Below are 17,719 nucleotides of genomic sequence, written 5' to 3'. Positions count from 1 at the left end.
ACAATGCCAAGGCCATGAGTGCCCATGCCAAGGCTATCAAGGCCCTGGTAAAGCCTAAGGAGGTTAAGCTCAAGATGCCAAAGGGTGCCAGCCAAAAGCTTGATCACCTTGCCTTCCTTGCCCACCCCAAGCTCAGGAAGCTCATGCCCACAGGACCAGGGATTATAGGCTCTACTGGCCAAAGACCAAGCCCAAGTCCAAGTCAAGACCCAGGCTGCAACTCCAGCTCCAGTATCAGTTCTGGCTCCAGCTCCAGGTCCTGCTCCCAAAGGTACCCAGGCCCCCAGGGTGCCCAGGTCTCTGTGAAGGCTCCATAGTAAAAGCCTCTGTGAATGTGAGGACAGAAAGACTGGTGTGACCCCTCAGCCCCTGTCTACAGGTGTCCTCCTATGCTGTTTGTACAAATAAATCCAGAGTCAAGAAAAAATTTAAAAAGTCACTATTTTTATCATCATTAATAAGAGGAATATGGTCTCAATTTCAGCAAGCCCAATAATATTCTATTGAATGACCAACTTTGCACCACAAAATTCCATCCTTAAAAAATATCCTGAGATTTTCTGAAGGTGAGATGGTCTCTTTTCTCCTAGGTTACCAATGCTTCACCGCTCCAACTTACCTGGTGCAAAATGGTGTATCGTTCACGATATAACTCTGCTTTATCTCTTGCTGTTCCAAATAAATTTGGTGTAGGGTGGTTGGTCATTAATAGACTAGAAAAAAAAAAGAATGCCTAATTTTTACTATCATAAATACACAAAGATAAGCCAAAGTGAAACATGAAACTACATACCTTTTGAAAAAAAAAAATGTTCATCCTAAATTAATTTAAAATCAATAGATGGTATACTTACGGAAGAAATTTTTTTCTTTCTGAATTGTACAGAAAACGTGGAACATCAAAAGCTCCTATGATATTGAAAATATGCTCTCTGAAAAACATCCCACAAAACACAGATCTGATTTACTAAAGCATTCATATTCTAGGTAAACATAACTTGCATTATAATCCTGTATCATATATAACAGACATTTCACATTTTCTCAGGACATGCACACAATTTCTTATAGTGTCAAAAATAACAGAGGCTGGGATTGTAGCTCAGTGGTAGAGTGCTTGCCTAGTACATGTGAGGCACTGAGTTTGATCCTTGGCACCACATAAAAATAAATAAATAAAATAAAGGTTTGTATCCATCTGTGACTAAAAAATATGTTTTTAAATAACATGGAGGATGGCATGTACAAATATGTCATAATGAATCCTACCATTATGTATAATTAAAATGGACCAATACAAATATTTAGAAAAAAAAGAAGAAGATAACATGGGGGTAAAGTTTTTAACTTGTACATTTTCCTCGCAAGAGACAAGGAAGCATTCCCAATACTCTCAGGAAAAAAAAATTTATCAAGTTAATTTCTAATTAAGAATATCATCCATTGAAGCCAGGTGCAGCACACACCTGTAATCCCAGTGGCTCAGGAGGCTGAGGCAGGAGAACTGTGAGTTCAAAGTCAGCCTCAGCAAAAGTGAGGTGCTAAGCAACACGGTGAGACCCTGTGTCTAAATAAAATACAAAATAGGGCTGGGGATGTGGCTCAGTGGTCAAGTGCCCCTGAGCTTAAACCTCAGTACCAAAAAAATGAATGTCATCCCTTGAAAGAATATTTGTATATAACAGTTGCATTTTAAATCTCTCCCCAAAACTATGTCTTTTATAAGCTATAATATATGAAGCATAAAAGAAGCATATGATTCACTTCCAAAAAATTTTTAAATCTAAAATATTATGTGGAAAGTGTCTAAAGAAGTTTTTTTTTTAATTTTTTATTTTTTTGGTTGTTGCTGGACCTTTATTTTACTCATTTATTTATATGCAGTGCTGAGGATCGAACTCCATGCCTCACACATGCTAGGCAAGTGCTCTACCACTGAGCCACAAACCCAGCCCCAGGAAGTTTTATAATAGAAAAATAATGCCCAAGAGATTAGAAAACCAACACAATAATTTAATTTCAGACACTGTTAAAAAATAATGATGTTTAAATGAGGTTAAAAAAATTTATACCACCATTTCAAAAATGTCTCAATCTAAAAAATTATGTTTATCTCCCAAGTTGAAAATGGTCAAAAAAGGTTCACACTACCCAGGTAGTTGCAAAGAATTGGTAGAGCTGAAAAGCTAAATTCTAAAAATAGCTCCACTATTTTCTAATGGATCACTCTCAGCACATCAGTTTCTTCATCTGTAAAACTGAGAGCCTTTCTCTTGTGCTATGATGACTTTGTGACAACTCCATCTGCAAAGACCTTTCACCATTCAGTCCCCACTGGACTTCTATACTGGCTGGTTACAGTACACAAACAGCCTGACAAACAACAGATGGTGATGGGTAAACAATGGGTAAAATCCATTTTAGACTGAAATTCTTGAACTTGAGTGTAATCATTTGAATTTCTTTTTTCTTTTTCTTTCTCTTTGTGGTATTGGTGATAAGCCCAGGATGTGCTTGTCTAGCCTCAAGCATGCTAAGCAAGCACTCTACCACTAAGCCACATCCTGAGCATTTATTAGTTTGTTCTGAAACAGGGTCTTGCTAAATTGCCTAGGCTGGTCTCAAACTTGAGACCCTAATATTTCAGCCACCGTAGTAGCTGGGATTATAGGTATGCACCACCATGCCTTGCTCATTTTTAATTTCTATTGATGGCTTCAGGATCACATCATTTACTCTAATATTATTAATGAGTTTGCAAAAGTACAATTAAAATTCCTCAATTTCTTTACCTTTTTAGCAGGTCTAATTAGTTCTGATGGGAAAAGATAATACTACTACCAAAAAAGGGTCCTGACTTCTTTCAATCATCTCCATTGACCCAAATAGGAAATAATTTTAAAAGTTAAAACTGCCCATTCTCCCAGATTGTTTTCTTGCCTGTTAAATCATGTGAATTTGTAAGTATCATATTCAAGAGGAGGAAAGGAAAAAGGGACACTCAGAAAAATGAAACCTCGGGCTGGGGATATGGCTCAGCTGTCAGTCTTGCCTCGAAAGCACTAAGGCCCTGGGTTCAATCCCCAGCACCGCAAAAAAAAAAAAGAAAGAAACCTCCCAAATTACTGCCGTATAAGTTCCTAAATCTAAAATCATGAGAGAGTGGAAAGAACTTCATAAAAGTGAGGTTCTACCTTCATTTGCCATCCAGCACATAACCAAGTTAAATCGTTGAACTTTTCCACGCTCAGCACTAACAGCTAAAGTAAACTATACTTCTGATATTCACCTCAGTTCATTCCCACAATATAGACTGCAAAGTCAGAGTGACTGTGTGAAGCAGCAAGAGTCAGTAATGATACCATAATTTCATACTCTAGGAAAAAACAGTAGAGACGAGTCATTTAATAAGATTTATGATGGCTACTGGGGATTGAACCCAGGGTGCTTAATCACTGCGCAACATCTGCAGCCCTTTTTATATTTTATTCAGAGATAGGGTCTTGCTTAGTTGCTTAGGGCTTTGCTAGGTTGCTAAGGCTAGCTTTGAACTCATGATCCTCCTGCCTCAGCCTTTTTTTTTTTTTTTTTTTAACCTTTATTTTTATTTATTTTCATGTGGTGCTGAGGACAGAACCCAGTGCCTCACACATGCTAGGCAAGCACTCTACCACTGAGCCACAATCCCAGTCCAGCCTTATCTCTTAAAAAGAAACAAGAAACAAACGGCAGCTACCACTGCAGAAATGTTGATCACTAATTATTTCTCCAAGAAAGTAATTAAAAATAAAAATAAGCACTCAAAAACACTTCCACTGGGGAACAAATTTCATTATACCCGCATACATAGTTTCATCAACTGATTGACTGCATTCCTGGACTGCGACTTCCACCACAGAGCGTTCAATCATGTTGGAGGACACTGAAAGGAGAATTTCAAAATCAATTTTTATTTTTCACTTTTTTTTTTTTTTTTTTTTTTTTGGTGGTACTGAGTACTGAACCCAGGGATGCTCCACCCTGTACTAAAAACCACTTTTTTTTTTTTTTTTTAAATTTTGAGAAAGGGTCTCATTAAGTTACCAAAACTGGCCTGGAACTGAAACTTGCAATCCTCCTACCTCAGCCTACCAAGTTGCTGGGATTAGAGGTGTGTGCCACCATACCCAGCTTCAACATCAAATTTTAAGAGACAAGAAGTCGTTTTTCTCAGATACCTGTTTTGCTAAAAATAACATGCAAATACTAATAATACAGGGATTCTCATCATAGCTTCAGTATTCCTTAACCAAAATACTTAGAACCAGAAATGTTTCAGATTTCTAAGTTTTTGGGTTTTAAAATATCTGTATACACATAATGAGCTACGTTGGGCATGGGATCCAAGTTCAAACATAAACTTATGTTTCTAAACATAAACTTTTATGTTTCATATACTTATACACATAGCTGAAGGTAATTTTCTACAATATTTTTAGGGCACCAGTGTTTTGACCATAACCTGTCACATGTAAGCATGAAATTTTCCATTTAGGATATCCGGTTGAACTCAAATAGTCTTGAATTTTGAAGCATTTCTGACTTTGGATTAGTAATATAAACTTAGTTATAAAACCATTTCTGTAAGCCCCCAACTTTAATAAGGTTATATTAGTGTATCACAACTGCTATTTTAGTAAGTATAATAGTAATAATAATATTACATTTACTAAATGTGTAATATTATGCATAGAACTTTATAAGCATTATTCTATTAGACAGATGTTCTGCAGTACTAATGTTAATATGCCTGCATCTTATAGATACAACTTTTAAAAGTTGAGTAACATCCAAGAATACAGCTAGAGGGATAGAGAACAGTGCAAACTCAGGCCTGATTCCAAAGTGGGCAGCCTTAACTACTATGTGCTACCTTAAGTTAATGAATTAATGCATGGCCTTATTTATTTCTTATTTTGAGACAGGGTCTTGCTAAGTTGCTTAGGCCTCACTAAGTTGCTGACACTGGTGTTGAACTTGCAATCCTGACTCAGCCTCCCAAATCACTGGGATTACAGATGTACGCCACCATGCTGGCTGTAAAGAAATTTTTAAAGCAAACGTATATTTAAAATCCTGTTTTTAGAAGTGAAAAAGCAGAAAATAACACTTTCTCCTATATTATAGAATATGTAACTTGCCACATAATTAAAGATCCTCACTTCTTCACGACATGAAAGAAAGTCATATTCACTTCTATCCTTTAGGGAAAACTGAACATTTTTTTTCCAAGAAGAGCATTTAAAGCACAGGCCCAGGCTTATGGTATCAGATAAAAAAATTCAACCAAAAGATCTCTGAAAACAGCAAGAAGGGAGAGATAGCCCTGTTCACTCTTCTGTTTTCCCCCATTTAAGAGTACCTAAGCTAAAAGATACAGTAACAAGCATACAGAGAGACAAAAGTGACCACAAAGAACCAGATCAAATTCAGGAGTCAAGTACAGGAAAGATGACCATGATAACTCCATCAGGAGAGTAGGGAATCTGTAAAGAATCCCTAGGAAATATCCTAAAGTTACAACTGAACTAATTTGGGAAGAAATACCACCATGCATATAACACTGGAGAGTCTTAATACAGAACCCTCAACTATTTAAATCTATAAATCAAAAAAAAAAAAAAAAAAGAAGTGAAAAAAATCAATCAATCAATCTATAAATTAACTGACAATATATAGCTATATGAACAATTTAGGAGTTATCGGAAAATGTTACTAACAGGGCTGCTTTTCAACTGCATCGATGATCTTTTCCAGGGTATCTTCAAGTTCTAATTCATTGGTTGACTGAAGAGCTTCTGTCAGGTACTTAACAGCTTCACTAAGAGAAGGAAAGAAGAGGCGGGTCACTGGTAATGAAAGGCTAAAAATGTTAAGCCAAAGAGTGGCAGACACTCGTCAATCTGGCATTAAATTAAGATCCACTTCCATTCGAGCAGTACTTACCTTTTCTGAATAAAACCATCCTTCTACCCCTTGCTAGCACAATAATCCTCTTTTTTTTTTTGTACCAGGAATTGAATCCACAAAGCCATATCTCCAGTGCTTCTTACTTTTTGTTTTGAGACAGGGTCTCACTAAGCTGCTTAGGGTCTCACTAAGTTGCTGAAGCTGGTTTTGAATTTGCAGTCCTCCTGCATCAGCCTCCTGAGTCACTGACATTATAAGCATGTGCCACCACACCTGGCAACATAACACTTCTTAAAGCCCCAAATCACAACTTTCCTCTAAGGCCTTCCGAGATCAGCCCACTCTGCTGAAATCTTCCCTTCCTTTTGCAATTGTTAAAAATCACATGTACATACCCCTTAGATTTGAGTTGATACATCACAATAGCCTTATATTATTTATTACCTTTTTTTTTTTTTTTTTTGTACCAGGGATTGAACTCAGGGGCACTCAACCACTGAGCCACATCCCCATCCCTATTTTGTAATTTATTTAGAGACAGGGTCTCACTGAGTTACTTAGCACCTCACCTTTGCTGAGGCTGGCTTTGAACTTGTGGTCTTCGTGCCTCAGTCTTCTGAGCTGCTAGAAATACAGGGGTGCACCACCACACCCAGCTCTTACCTTACTTTTAAGGCAGGAATTTGTTTGCCTCAATTCAAATATTAGACACAATATCCAGAACATAATGAACATTCATATATTAAATTGATAATGCATTTTTTCAAAGTAAATTCTAATAATTCCATCACTGTTTTTAATTATAAAATTATTTTAAAAATTAGGTTTCAAAAAACTTTAATAGGGCCAGGGATGCAACCCAGTAATAGAGCACTTGCCTAGCATGTGCCAGGCCCTGGGATGATCCCCAGCACTACAAATATACACAAATTTAAAAAAATTATATTTTAATATAATCACAGAAGCAACTCTCATGTAAAAATCATTGAATTCCTGATTTAAATACCAACATGCTCAGAATATGCACCACTTGCTTATTTAGCTAATTACAAACCATTCTGTATTTGTAGCATACAACTTAGTACCTTATATCAATATTATTGTATGATCAAAACATTAATTGTTATATATGTTGGATTGCTTATTGTTTCAAATGTGGATATCACATCTCTCCAATTTATTACAGATAACAGATAACTGAGTTATTATAGATAACTTGAGAACTGCAACTGTGTCATCCTTTACCAAAGTCCTAAGCACAATTGAAAGTGGTTCATAAATATTTGCTGACCGAATCCCTAACATCACAAACATTTTAGGTGACAGCTCTAAAGGTAGACCAAACCCTGTAAAGTCATACCGGATCTGATCCCTGCCATATCTCATCAAGGTCAGCGGTATTTCTGGCCTTCCTGGTGCTCTTCTGCTTCCTCTTTTTATATAGCCATTTCCTCTTTCCACCTAGTCAAATCCTGCCCATTATTTAACACTCAACCCAAACCATTTCTTCAACGAATCCTTGATTCTAGAGCAATTTATATACCTTGTCCTACACTTGCATAGCACTTCTTTCCTGGAATCATTTTCACAAATAAAATTAAATACTAAGTCATACCTGCCTGAGTTCCTGGCACACAAGAAATATAGAACACACATTTGTTTTAGTCTCTAAGTTTTAAGGTAACTTGTTATGCAGCAATAGATAATATACTCTCTCCCCAACCCAACTCCACAACATCTTACCCCAGTTGCCTCAGTATAGTGCTTTGCAGCTAAAAGATTTAAGTATATGTCTAACTTAGTGAATGAACAGCAGCTTAATTCTAAGTTAAAGGAAAGAAAAATTAATTGATCAATTGTTCATATTTTTAAAATGTCAGAAATCAACTGAACAGAATTCATTATTTTCTCCAAGGGTGTATCCAACAGTGGCCTTTGTTCACCACTAACCCAAAACAATGTCATAAGTTCCACAAAACTGGGCTGGGATGCTGCTCAGTGGTAGAGTGCTTGCCTAGCATGCGTGAGGCTCTGGATTCCATAGCCGGCACCGCTAAAAATAAATAAAATACAAAAATGAAACCAAAAACTCTCCATACATAAGAGCAATCAAAAACTGACTCAGCAAGTGTTTAAATATGTATAAACAGTGTATTATAAAAATACAAAGCCGATTTAATGAGAGATCTTGGATATAGTCATTCGATATGTTCTAAAAAAACATATAGCCAGGAAACCTGACTTTCTGAGCAGTTGAAAGGAAACCTTATAAAGAATCCAGGTGAACAAGTGTGCTTAAATCTACACACATTTTAATTATCCAGGAAATAATACCTAATCCAAAACTCCAAAACCGGGAGGGTTGGGAGGCCCACGGTTTCTGGAACAATATAAATTGGCAACTCCTGACATGCATGGTAGATCATCCTAGGTCTCATAATCTGAAGTCTCAGTAACTGCTTGAAGTATCTTTGCTATGATTCGCCTCCGACAGAGGCGGAGACTTCAGCAGGCTGAGAGGCGCCCAAGTCCCACTGCTAAAGGGCTGCTATGGTCCAGATCTCTGCTTCTCGAGCTCAAGTGTGCAGGAACTCCTGGCCCCGTCAAGAAGAAACATTTGGCTGCCCACGAACGTCGGGGAAACAGGAAGGACTGCAGCCTCAAGATCAAACCTAGCTCTTTAGAACTTTTTAAGAGTCTGTCATTTAAGGTCAAGCCTCCTTTCTGCGCGCTGGGGGCGCCGCGGCGTGTTTCGCTTCCTGGGGCGACGGCCGGGCCCGGACTCTCCCCTCCCACTAGGTCAGTTGCCCTAGCAGACTCACCCTCGGAGCAGTAAGCCACGCAGCTTGAAAGCGGAGAGCGCCCGGCTCCGAACCCGCTCAGGCGCCATGCTTGGGATTTGGCGCCACCGCTGGGGCTCCGCCCCTTCCCGGGCGCACCCCGCGCGGTCCACCCAGGCCCTGCCGCCTGCGCACTTGGAGTAATTTTTTCTCAACCACTGCAAGACAGTTTATGGTTGAGGCTGGCAGCAGCTTCGGATCCGTGTACTGGCAGTGGAGCCATTCCGCTCTCAGCTGCCGGGAGACTAAAGGGCAGCGTCTTCTCCTGGTGTCTGGTTGGGAATGTGTTTCACCGTTGCAAGTCGTGCAAGCTTTGAGCCTCTCAGCGCACTCTCTGGTGCCCTCGACCTCCGTTGATTCTGGCGGAGCTTCCTGGATCCAGGTCTCCCTTCCAAGGCTGTGAGAACTGCAGGGGAGGCCTGTGTATTCCTTTTCCCCCAACATACTCGAAGTTCTTACAAACCTCCATCACTTCCACCCACCCAGCTTTTTAGTTATGGGCCTCCTCTATTCCTTGAGCTCTCATAAGCACTTCAGGAGTATTAATTGATATGCTGCTGACAGCAGCAAATGAGCTGTGGGTTGTTTATCCCACAACAGCCTCGTTTTACAGACGAGAAAACTGAGACACAAAGATTATAACTGGCTGGTTCAAGATGCAATGTCCAGCAAGTGGTGGAGCCAGCATTGGACTATTATGATTCCAGCAAGTGGACTGCCAATCTACCACACTTCAAAATGCTTGCTTCAATGAGTTGAATAAACCATAGTGCTTATAAGTGAACACGCAACCTAATAAAATATGAGGATGGTTTCTAAGTAGTTATATACAGTGATCTCCAGGGCATGTGTGTGTTTGTGTATGTGTGTGTGTGTGTTTACTTTTATATATATAAATATGTTTGTTTTACATTTCAAAATCTCTAAAGTTAAACTAGACACAAAATAAAAGATTAACTGAAAAGGGATGAAAGTGAAATCTTTCTTTGTAGTGAGACTTTTGACCCATGTATATATTTTATATAGTCAAGAAAAGAAAAAGTAAACAAAATCGAGAACAGCCTGGGTGAGGTGGTGCACGTCTGTAATCCCAGCAGCTCAGGAGGTGAAGGCAGGAGGATGGTGAGTTCAAAGCCATCCTCAGCAAAAACGAGGTGCTAAGCAACTCAGTGAGACCCTGTCTCTAAATAAAATACAAGGGATTGGTTTTCGGGCTCAGTGGTAGAGTGCTTACCTAGCGCGTGAGATTCTGGGTTCCAGCCTCAGCACCACATGAAAATAAAATAAAGGTATTGTGTCTGCCTATGACTAAAAAACATATTTAAAAAATACAAAATAGGGCTGGGATGTGGCTTAGTGGTTGAGTGCCCCTGAGTTCAATCCCCCAAAACCCCCACAAAAAAACATACTAAAACCAATACATCCAAAATTTCTTTGATGTGTGTTGGAGATTGAACCCAGGGCCTCTGCCATGCTAGACAAGTGTTCCACCCACTGAGCTAAACCCCAAGCCCTGGAAAAAGTAATTTTTGGACACAGAATTCTCTGCATTTTTTGTGTGTGAGTGAGCTACTGGGGATAAAATATTGGGCCTCACTTATGCTAGAGAAGTGCTCCACTGCTGAGCCACATCACCAGCCCTTTTTTATTTTAAGACAGGTTCTCAGTAAGTTGTAAAGGAAAGAGTAGAGACCCTCTTATAAAAAGGTAGAAACCCTCTGATATAAAACAAATATATCTAGTTAAGATTGACCAAACCAAAATGGGTGCAAATAAAATCATTGAGTTGTGCTGACTCTGGTAAATGCAAGGACAGTACCTGAGATAAAATAATGTGGCCATGAGTTAAGGACATTGTGACCATTTCTGTGAAGCAACCCATCCCATCAGAGGCCTCAGAAGCTACTGATTTCAGATATGGGTAGTCTGGCTCCCCATACCTAGCTGGCCCTGCTAACCCAGGAGGTGCAGCCTGAAATAGATAAGCTGAAGTTGGCTGCTTGCACTCCTTGGGGGGGGGGGGGGGGGGGGGGGGAAGGCCCCTACTGTAAGCCTGCCAGGATTTTTTTTATGGCTTTCACTTTAAAAGCAAGCTTGCTGAACTCACTCCCTATATTGCCCCACTTGGAGTAGTGTCCTGACATGTCAGTCTGTTTTCTTTTTCTTTTTTTTTCTCTTTTCTCAAAATAAACTTTTTTCCTACTTTAGTTTCTGGTGGGCTCACTATGTGTTGATAACTGGACCCCACAACAGTTGACCAGTCTGGTCTCCAACTTGTGATCCTCCTACCTCAGCATCCCTAGTCACTAGGATTACTCCATTGCACTACATCTATGTATTTGTAACAAATAATAATAACAAATAATAAAAAAGTTTCAAAGAAAAAAATGCAAAACAATTTAAACTTTTATTTAAAAAAGAATGAGAATAGAAGAACAAAGTTAATTTGTATTACTTGCCATAATTAAATATGCCAAAAAGTAGTCATCAACAATAAATTAGGGAATACAGACCCATTGCTACTAGGAAAAAAACAGGATTCTTTGAGCCTCTGGAGACATTTTCATCCACTGGTCAGTACAGAGCCTTGTTTTATGTGAGTTTTGGTTTGAAGACATCGTTAATGTACATTACTGATTTATTAATGTTGAGCTCAGGGCCAACATTATAACTCATACCTAAGGATGTTTATTTATCCCATACATTGTTTCCATAAGGCACATCACAGTCTTCTTGTAACTTGGAATACTAGACATCATTTCAATGCTATCCTGGAAGGACATTTTGGCAGCAATATCACCTACAAAAATCACAAAAATGCAGAAACTCTGGTACTAAATAACTTTAAAAGTTCAGCTGCTTATGGTAAAAGAAATGAAAAAAGAAACCCGGGGCTGGGTTGTGGCTAAGTGGCAGAGCACTTGCCTAGCATGTATGAAGCACTGAGTTCAATCCTTAGCACCACATAACAAAATTTAAATTCTGTCCAACTACCAAAAAGAAAAAAAGAAAAAAAAAAAAAAAGAAAAAAAATCCATGCTGCTTGTTTAGCCTCAGCTAAGAACATGCATAATAGACAACTCAAATTTTGTTTTCTGCTCTAAGAATGTCCTCAAATGACCATGAAATAGTATTTATCAAAATAAATTATTTGAGAGTTACAAATAAATTTCAGTGAACTGGTGAATTTTGCAAAAGGAAGGAAACCCAACTTTACTTGCTTATCCAACAGAAGGGTAAACAAGAATTAAATGGTTACATATGGGCAGAAAGGTGGAGGGAATAGGGGCATAAAAGATAAAACCATTGGGTTATGTGTTTCAGAAACAGGATATTTGCACAATCTCAAGGTATCACCCTATAGATTACTTGATAGTCACAATGGGTAGAGTGTTATCACAATGGGACATTCATCAAGGTGTTACCACCTTAACCAACTGTGAAACTTGGCATCACAAATAGTGGAATAATTTGATATCATGCCCCTGTTATAATGCAATATGACATATACAGCATCACCTGTGAATTATTCTTGCCCAAACTGTTAACCTCAATGTAACCAAGCCCAAAGCTAACTTCTGATTTAAGGTAATACAGAGAAGAACAGAACAAGCTAAATTACACCAGGAGGAAACAAACATATTCAGAAGGTAGAACAATCTAAATGCCAACTGATCTGGTCTCCTCTAAAAGTTAATGTCATGGAGGAAAACGGGAAAAGAACTGACTCAGCCTGTACTAGTTACCCTCTAAGATATCCCCCAATGATTTTTTGCTTCCTAGTATTCATGTCTTGTGCACTCCCCTTCCGCAGGGGGCCTGACCTGTACAACCAACAGAATTTTGTGGACAAGACAGAAAAAACTTCTAAAGTCATGTCATAGAAGATGCAACTACTTCTGCTTTGCTCCCTCTGGATCGCTATCTCAGGGAAGCAGTGGCCTTCAAGCAGGTCTGTGAAGAGATCCATGTTAAGAAATCAAAACAGATACCTTTTAAGTATCTCTAAACTAGTCCATGTCTCTCTCTCTCCATGGTCAACAGCCAACACCAACTTGTCATCTGTATGCCAGTGTGCATGAGCAATTTTGGAAGCTTATCTTCCAGCCTGTGTGAAATTTTCAGATGACCACTTTCACAGGCATTTAATAAATCATTGGTTTCACCTATGTGAAACCTGGACAGTGAGAACTGCTTTTGGTAACCCTGCGGTGTGAGGGTGCCAGGGGAACACCCATTTGCAGTATGACTCGGGTTGATAGGGAAGTTTGCTTGTTATGGAATTCACTGGTTGAAAAGCCTTGACCTCAAATCCTGGCTGACCAGAGGTAAAAGAGATGGGTATAACTTGCTAAGTCCCCACCATGTTGTTTGTCTCAACTTCATCCTGTTTACCTCAATAAGTTTTTCACACTGAAACCCTTTAATGCCAATACCTATAAAATAAACTCACAGGTTTTTGTTCCCTTGGTTAGATCCAGTCTCCATCAGAGCTGAGACATCCTACTGGGAACCCTGCTTTTCACTTATTTCTGTGTCTTTGTCTTTATTTCTTAAGTTTCTCATACCTTTAATATTTCCAATCCAACTCACCACCCTAGTTCGGGGGAAACTGAGTAAACATCATGCAGGTCATGATAGACCACGACAACCCTTGCCAAAATTTTGACCATAACCTTGTAGGAGACCCGAGGCTGAAACCAGTCACACTGTTTCCAAATTTCTGACCCACAGAAATTATGTGAGATAATAAATGTTTATTGTTTAAGCCTCTAAATTTTAGGCTAATGCGTAACACAGCAATAGATAATACATGATTTTAAAAAGACTTAACACCCAAGTGCAATATAAACTATGACTGGAACCCAGTTTGGAAAAAAAAATCTGAAAGTTATTTTACAGGGCAATTCAGGAAACTTGACTATGAACTGGACATCAGATTATATTATGGAACAACTTAATTTTGTTAACTGTGATATGTAGGTGAATGTCCCTGTTTTTAGAAAGTGCATATTGAAGTGTAACATCATACCTATCACTCTCAAATAATTCAGCAAAATGAAAAATATGGACACACCTAAAGCTAGTATGGCAATATTAGCAATTACTTCAGTGGAGGATACATAGGTATTCCTTGAACAGTTTTTTTCAACTATTCTGTATGTTTGATAGGGTTCATGGGTCTTGTTTGTTTAGATGGAGATATTCCTGTGTTGCTCAGATTGACCTTGAACTGAAGATCTTTCTGCCTCAGCCTTCTTAGTAGCTGGAGTTACATGTGCCACCACACCTGGATGACAGATTTCATATAAGAAATTGAAGAGAAAAAAAAAATGATCACAATTGCCCTGCTTCTTATCACAATCTGACAATGATTTCATTTCTCCCATAAATTTTCAACTCCTTCCCTATGGTTCCTTCACATGCTAGTTCATAAAGTCCAAATACTTCAATGAACAAATATAAACTGATGATTTTTTTTTTAATTTTTTAGTTGTCAATGGACCTTTACCTTATTTATTATTTATAGGCAATGCTGAGAATCAAACTTAGTGCCTTACAAATGCTAGCAAGTGCTCTACCACTGAGCCACAATTCCAGTCCCTACGCTGATGCTTTCAAAATCCCCATGTCATCCCCACCTCTCTGACTTCAAAACCAACACTTTAGGCCCCCATGAACCCATTGGCTGTCATCACTCCCAAACCTGTTCCTCCTCCATGTTCAGTAGCCTAGTGAAGGGTTCCACCCACCTTCTACCCAGTGACCAAGCTAGTATATAAGGTAGCATATTTCACTCCTCCCCATTCTTCCTTCATAAGCCAATCAGTGACCAAGTTCCTGTGGTTCTACCTTTTAAGCATCTCTCAAACCCATCCATGTCTCTTTTTCCACAGTGAGGGCCTTCACTTGGGACACTGAGCTCTCTAGCCAGATATACTTGACTCACTAACTTGTCTCTTTGCGTGCAATCTTGCTATTAGAATACATTTCTAAAACTATTTTTACCATGTCACTTTCCAACTTTAAATGCTTTCAAACTTCACTGGAATTAAGTCAAATAAGTCCTCTCTTGCTTCCTCTCCTGTTTCTTCTTCCAGGAACACTTCTCTCCCTCTTCCCTCCACTTGACTGAACAACTTCCACTCATTCTTTACTTCTTAGCTTAGACTTTATTTCCTCTCAGGAACTCCCAAAAATCTGAGTTAAGGGTCTCCCACTGTAATCCCCAACCACTCTGGACTCTTGGAGTTTTGTACTTAATACACAGTATGGTTTAAGTGTCTGTTTATAATTTATAAGCTTCACCAGACTTCAAAGTCCAGGAGAATGAGTACTCCATTTCAAAAAATGCAATACTTAGGCTGGGGACAGTGGTATGTGCATGTAGTCCCAGCTACTCAGGAGGCTGAGGTAGGACTGCTTGAGCCCAGGGGTTCAGGATCAGAAACATAAGCAAGAACCTGCTACTTAAGAAAAAAGAATGCAAAACCAATATAACTAGTAACAATAAATGATGGAATGAGGAGATACATATACATATGTTACATATATATGTGTATATATCTGAGGTATAGTTGACATTAAGAAAAATGTACAGCTGGGTGTGGTGGCACACACTTGTAATCCCAGTGGCTCCAGAGGCTGAGGCAGGAGGATTACAAGTTCAAAGCCAGCCTCAACAAAAGTGAGGCGCTAAGCAACTCATTGAGACCCTGTGTTTAAATAAAATACAAAAAAGGGCTGGGGAGCTGGCACTGTAGCTCAGTGGCAGAGCGCTTACCTAGCATGTGTGAGGCACTGGGTTTGATCCTCAGCACCACATTAAAAAAATAAATAAATAAAGGTATTGTGTCCAACTACAACTGTGAGAGAGAGAGAGAGAGAGAGAGAGACAGAGAGACAAAGAGACAGAGAGAGAAAGAAAAAGGCTGAGGAGAGTTCAGTGGTTGAGTGCCCTTGAGTTCAATCCCTGATAGCCAAAAAAAAAAAAAAAAAAGAAAAAGAAAAAAATGTATTAATCTGAAGTATGAAGTTCAATGCATTTTGATAAATGTAAATACCTATGTAACTATCACCATCTCAATAAGATATAGAACATTTCCCTCACTCCAGAATGTCCCTTGTACTCTTCCATCAATTTGAAGTTCCTATCCCCCAAATAACCACTTTTCTGCTATTACCTTAGACTAATTTTATGTATTTTAGATTTCATATAAATGCAATCACATAGCAAATACTCTTTTGTGTCTGGTTTCTTTCACTAACATAATATGTATTATTCATCCCTGTTGTTACATCAGTAGATTTTCTTCCTTTTTATTTTATTCTTCCTTTTTATTTTTATTTTACACACACACACACACACACACACTATCAATAGGCTAACAAAAATGTAGAGTACCCTGAAAAAAAGGAAACAAAAATCTTATTAAAAATGGGAAATCAGAAGGTAAGCAATGTATAAAAACTGGCTTTTCCCTTGATATCATAGACCCAAACACTGAAACTGTATTCATTTATATTACACTTTATATTACCTCAAGAAGCACAGATGACAGGAAACAAAGGATTAAAGAGTACTCAAGGAAAAAAAAAAGATTACTCAAGGTATGAAACCTAATAGAAAAGTTCTTGCAGAAAGCTGAAAATCCAAGGGCTTCACTGAGCTACTACTTCTAACATATCATTTTAGTAAAGCCCCACAAGTTTAACAGCATACTGTGTTGGAAAGGCTATGAGAAACAATCACTGTCATATATTGCTGGTGAAGGTAAAATTCCTTCGAGGGAAATTCAGCAACATCTAGCAAAATTATATATGCTTTTACTCTGAACCAGCAATTCCACTTCTAGAACTCTATTCCAAAAACATACTCGCAAAAAAACTACAAAATCACACGTGCATAACGTTGCACATTGCAGAATTATTTGTGATAACAAAAAACTGGGAATAACTGACGTACATCAATAAAGACTTGATTGAAAAAAAATCATGACAGCCACTCAATGGAGTGCTGTGAAGCTGTCAAAAGGATTGGAGAAGATCGCTATACACCAATATGGCACAATAAAATGTTAAATGGAAAATAGGTTACCGAATTGTGTATATAATATGCTTCCTTTCGTGTAAGAAAAAGGGGGATATTTGCGTCCCTGCGCAGTTTATTTATACTGTTAAAAGAAACGATGGAAAGTATCGCTAAGCCTTCTACTGTGATGCAGCATGAAGCTTTTTTGGAAAAAAAAAAAAAACAAAAACAAAAAACAGACCCAGACGCTAAAGCTTTCAGATCCACCTTCCAGTCTAAGAAAAACAAGCGGGACGAAAGCACAAGCTAAAGGAAAGCACGCTGAAGAAGCAATCACAGGTATAGGAAAACTAACCCATTCCACAAATAAATGCCACAAGAGAGAAGAGATGGAAAGTATTCAAGATTAACAAAGGCATGTCAAAAATCTTGAGACATGACGACCAAACCAACTGTACAAAGACATTTCGAGAAAAATCAAGGAGTTTGACTATGGACTGGGGCTTGTACTGCCCAAACACCTCAAGTGAAAAGAAATCTGCCTGTTCTTTCCCCGGGGAGTCTAAGGCCTCTTCGTCGCTGCTGAGAACAGAAGTATCGCTCACTGGCCACGCCACACTTGGCGCGGCCTCGCGAGCGAGTTTGCGGCGGGACGGCGCAGACGCACTGGTTCGCCTTCCCACCAATCTCGACCCTCGACGCGTTCCGTTCGTGCGTGCAGCAGTCGGGACCCGAGGAGAGGCAACGCGGTGGGCAGGGGCTGCGGCGCTCCGAGTAGTGGGCCAGCGACGGCGTGGATGGCGGACTCGCAGCTCTTCTGCGTGGCCGAGGAGCGCAGCGGCCACTGCGCCGTGGTGGACGGAAACTTCCTCTACGTGTGGGGGGGCTACGTGGTAAG

General features: G+C 39.1%; 2 protein-coding genes across 6 annotated transcripts in view; one reads left to right on the top strand and one right to left on the bottom strand.

The window, feature by feature from the left end:
* The window catches only part of POLE2 (DNA polymerase epsilon 2, accessory subunit), a 34,278-nt gene extending 25,431 nt beyond the window's left edge, over nt 1-8,847 (bottom strand). Inside the window, exons 1-5 of one of the 2 annotated variants that reach the window (XM_079119000.1) lie at nt 8,772-8,847; nt 5,760-5,860; nt 3,847-3,922; nt 855-932; nt 620-713 (exon numbers count right to left, since the gene is read on the bottom strand). In XM_079119000.1, the coding sequence (XP_078975126.1) occupies nt 620-713; nt 855-932; nt 3,847-3,922; nt 5,760-5,860; nt 8,772-8,839 (417 nt within the window). In that variant the 5' untranslated portion in view covers nt 8,840-8,847. The remainder of the gene's footprint in view (nt 1-619; nt 714-854; nt 933-3,846; nt 3,923-5,759; nt 5,861-8,771) is intronic. The other variant, XM_079119001.1, reaches the window with a different exon arrangement.
* A 6,968-nt stretch (nt 8,848-15,815) lies between these two features.
* Nucleotides 15,816-17,719, top strand: part of KLHDC1 (kelch domain containing 1) — a 48,828-nt gene continuing 46,924 nt past the window's right edge. The window contains exon 1 of one of the 4 annotated variants that reach the window (XR_013760476.1): nt 15,816-17,714. Coding sequence is in view for 2 of the 4 variants with exons in the window: in XM_079119072.1 (XP_078975198.1) it covers nt 17,619-17,714 (96 nt within the window). In the remaining 2 variants the exon portion in view is untranslated. The remainder of the gene's footprint in view (nt 17,715-17,719) is intronic. The other 3 variants (XM_079119072.1, XM_079119071.1, XM_079119074.1) reach the window with 3 other exon arrangements.

Source organism: Sciurus vulgaris (genome assembly GCF_902686455.1).
Source record: "Sciurus vulgaris genome assembly, chromosome: 2".
Classification (NCBI taxonomy): domain Eukaryota; kingdom Metazoa; phylum Chordata; class Mammalia; order Rodentia; family Sciuridae; genus Sciurus; species Sciurus vulgaris.
The sequence above is the reverse complement of the archived record's forward strand: the minus strand, read 5'-3'. Positions and strand labels throughout refer to the sequence as shown.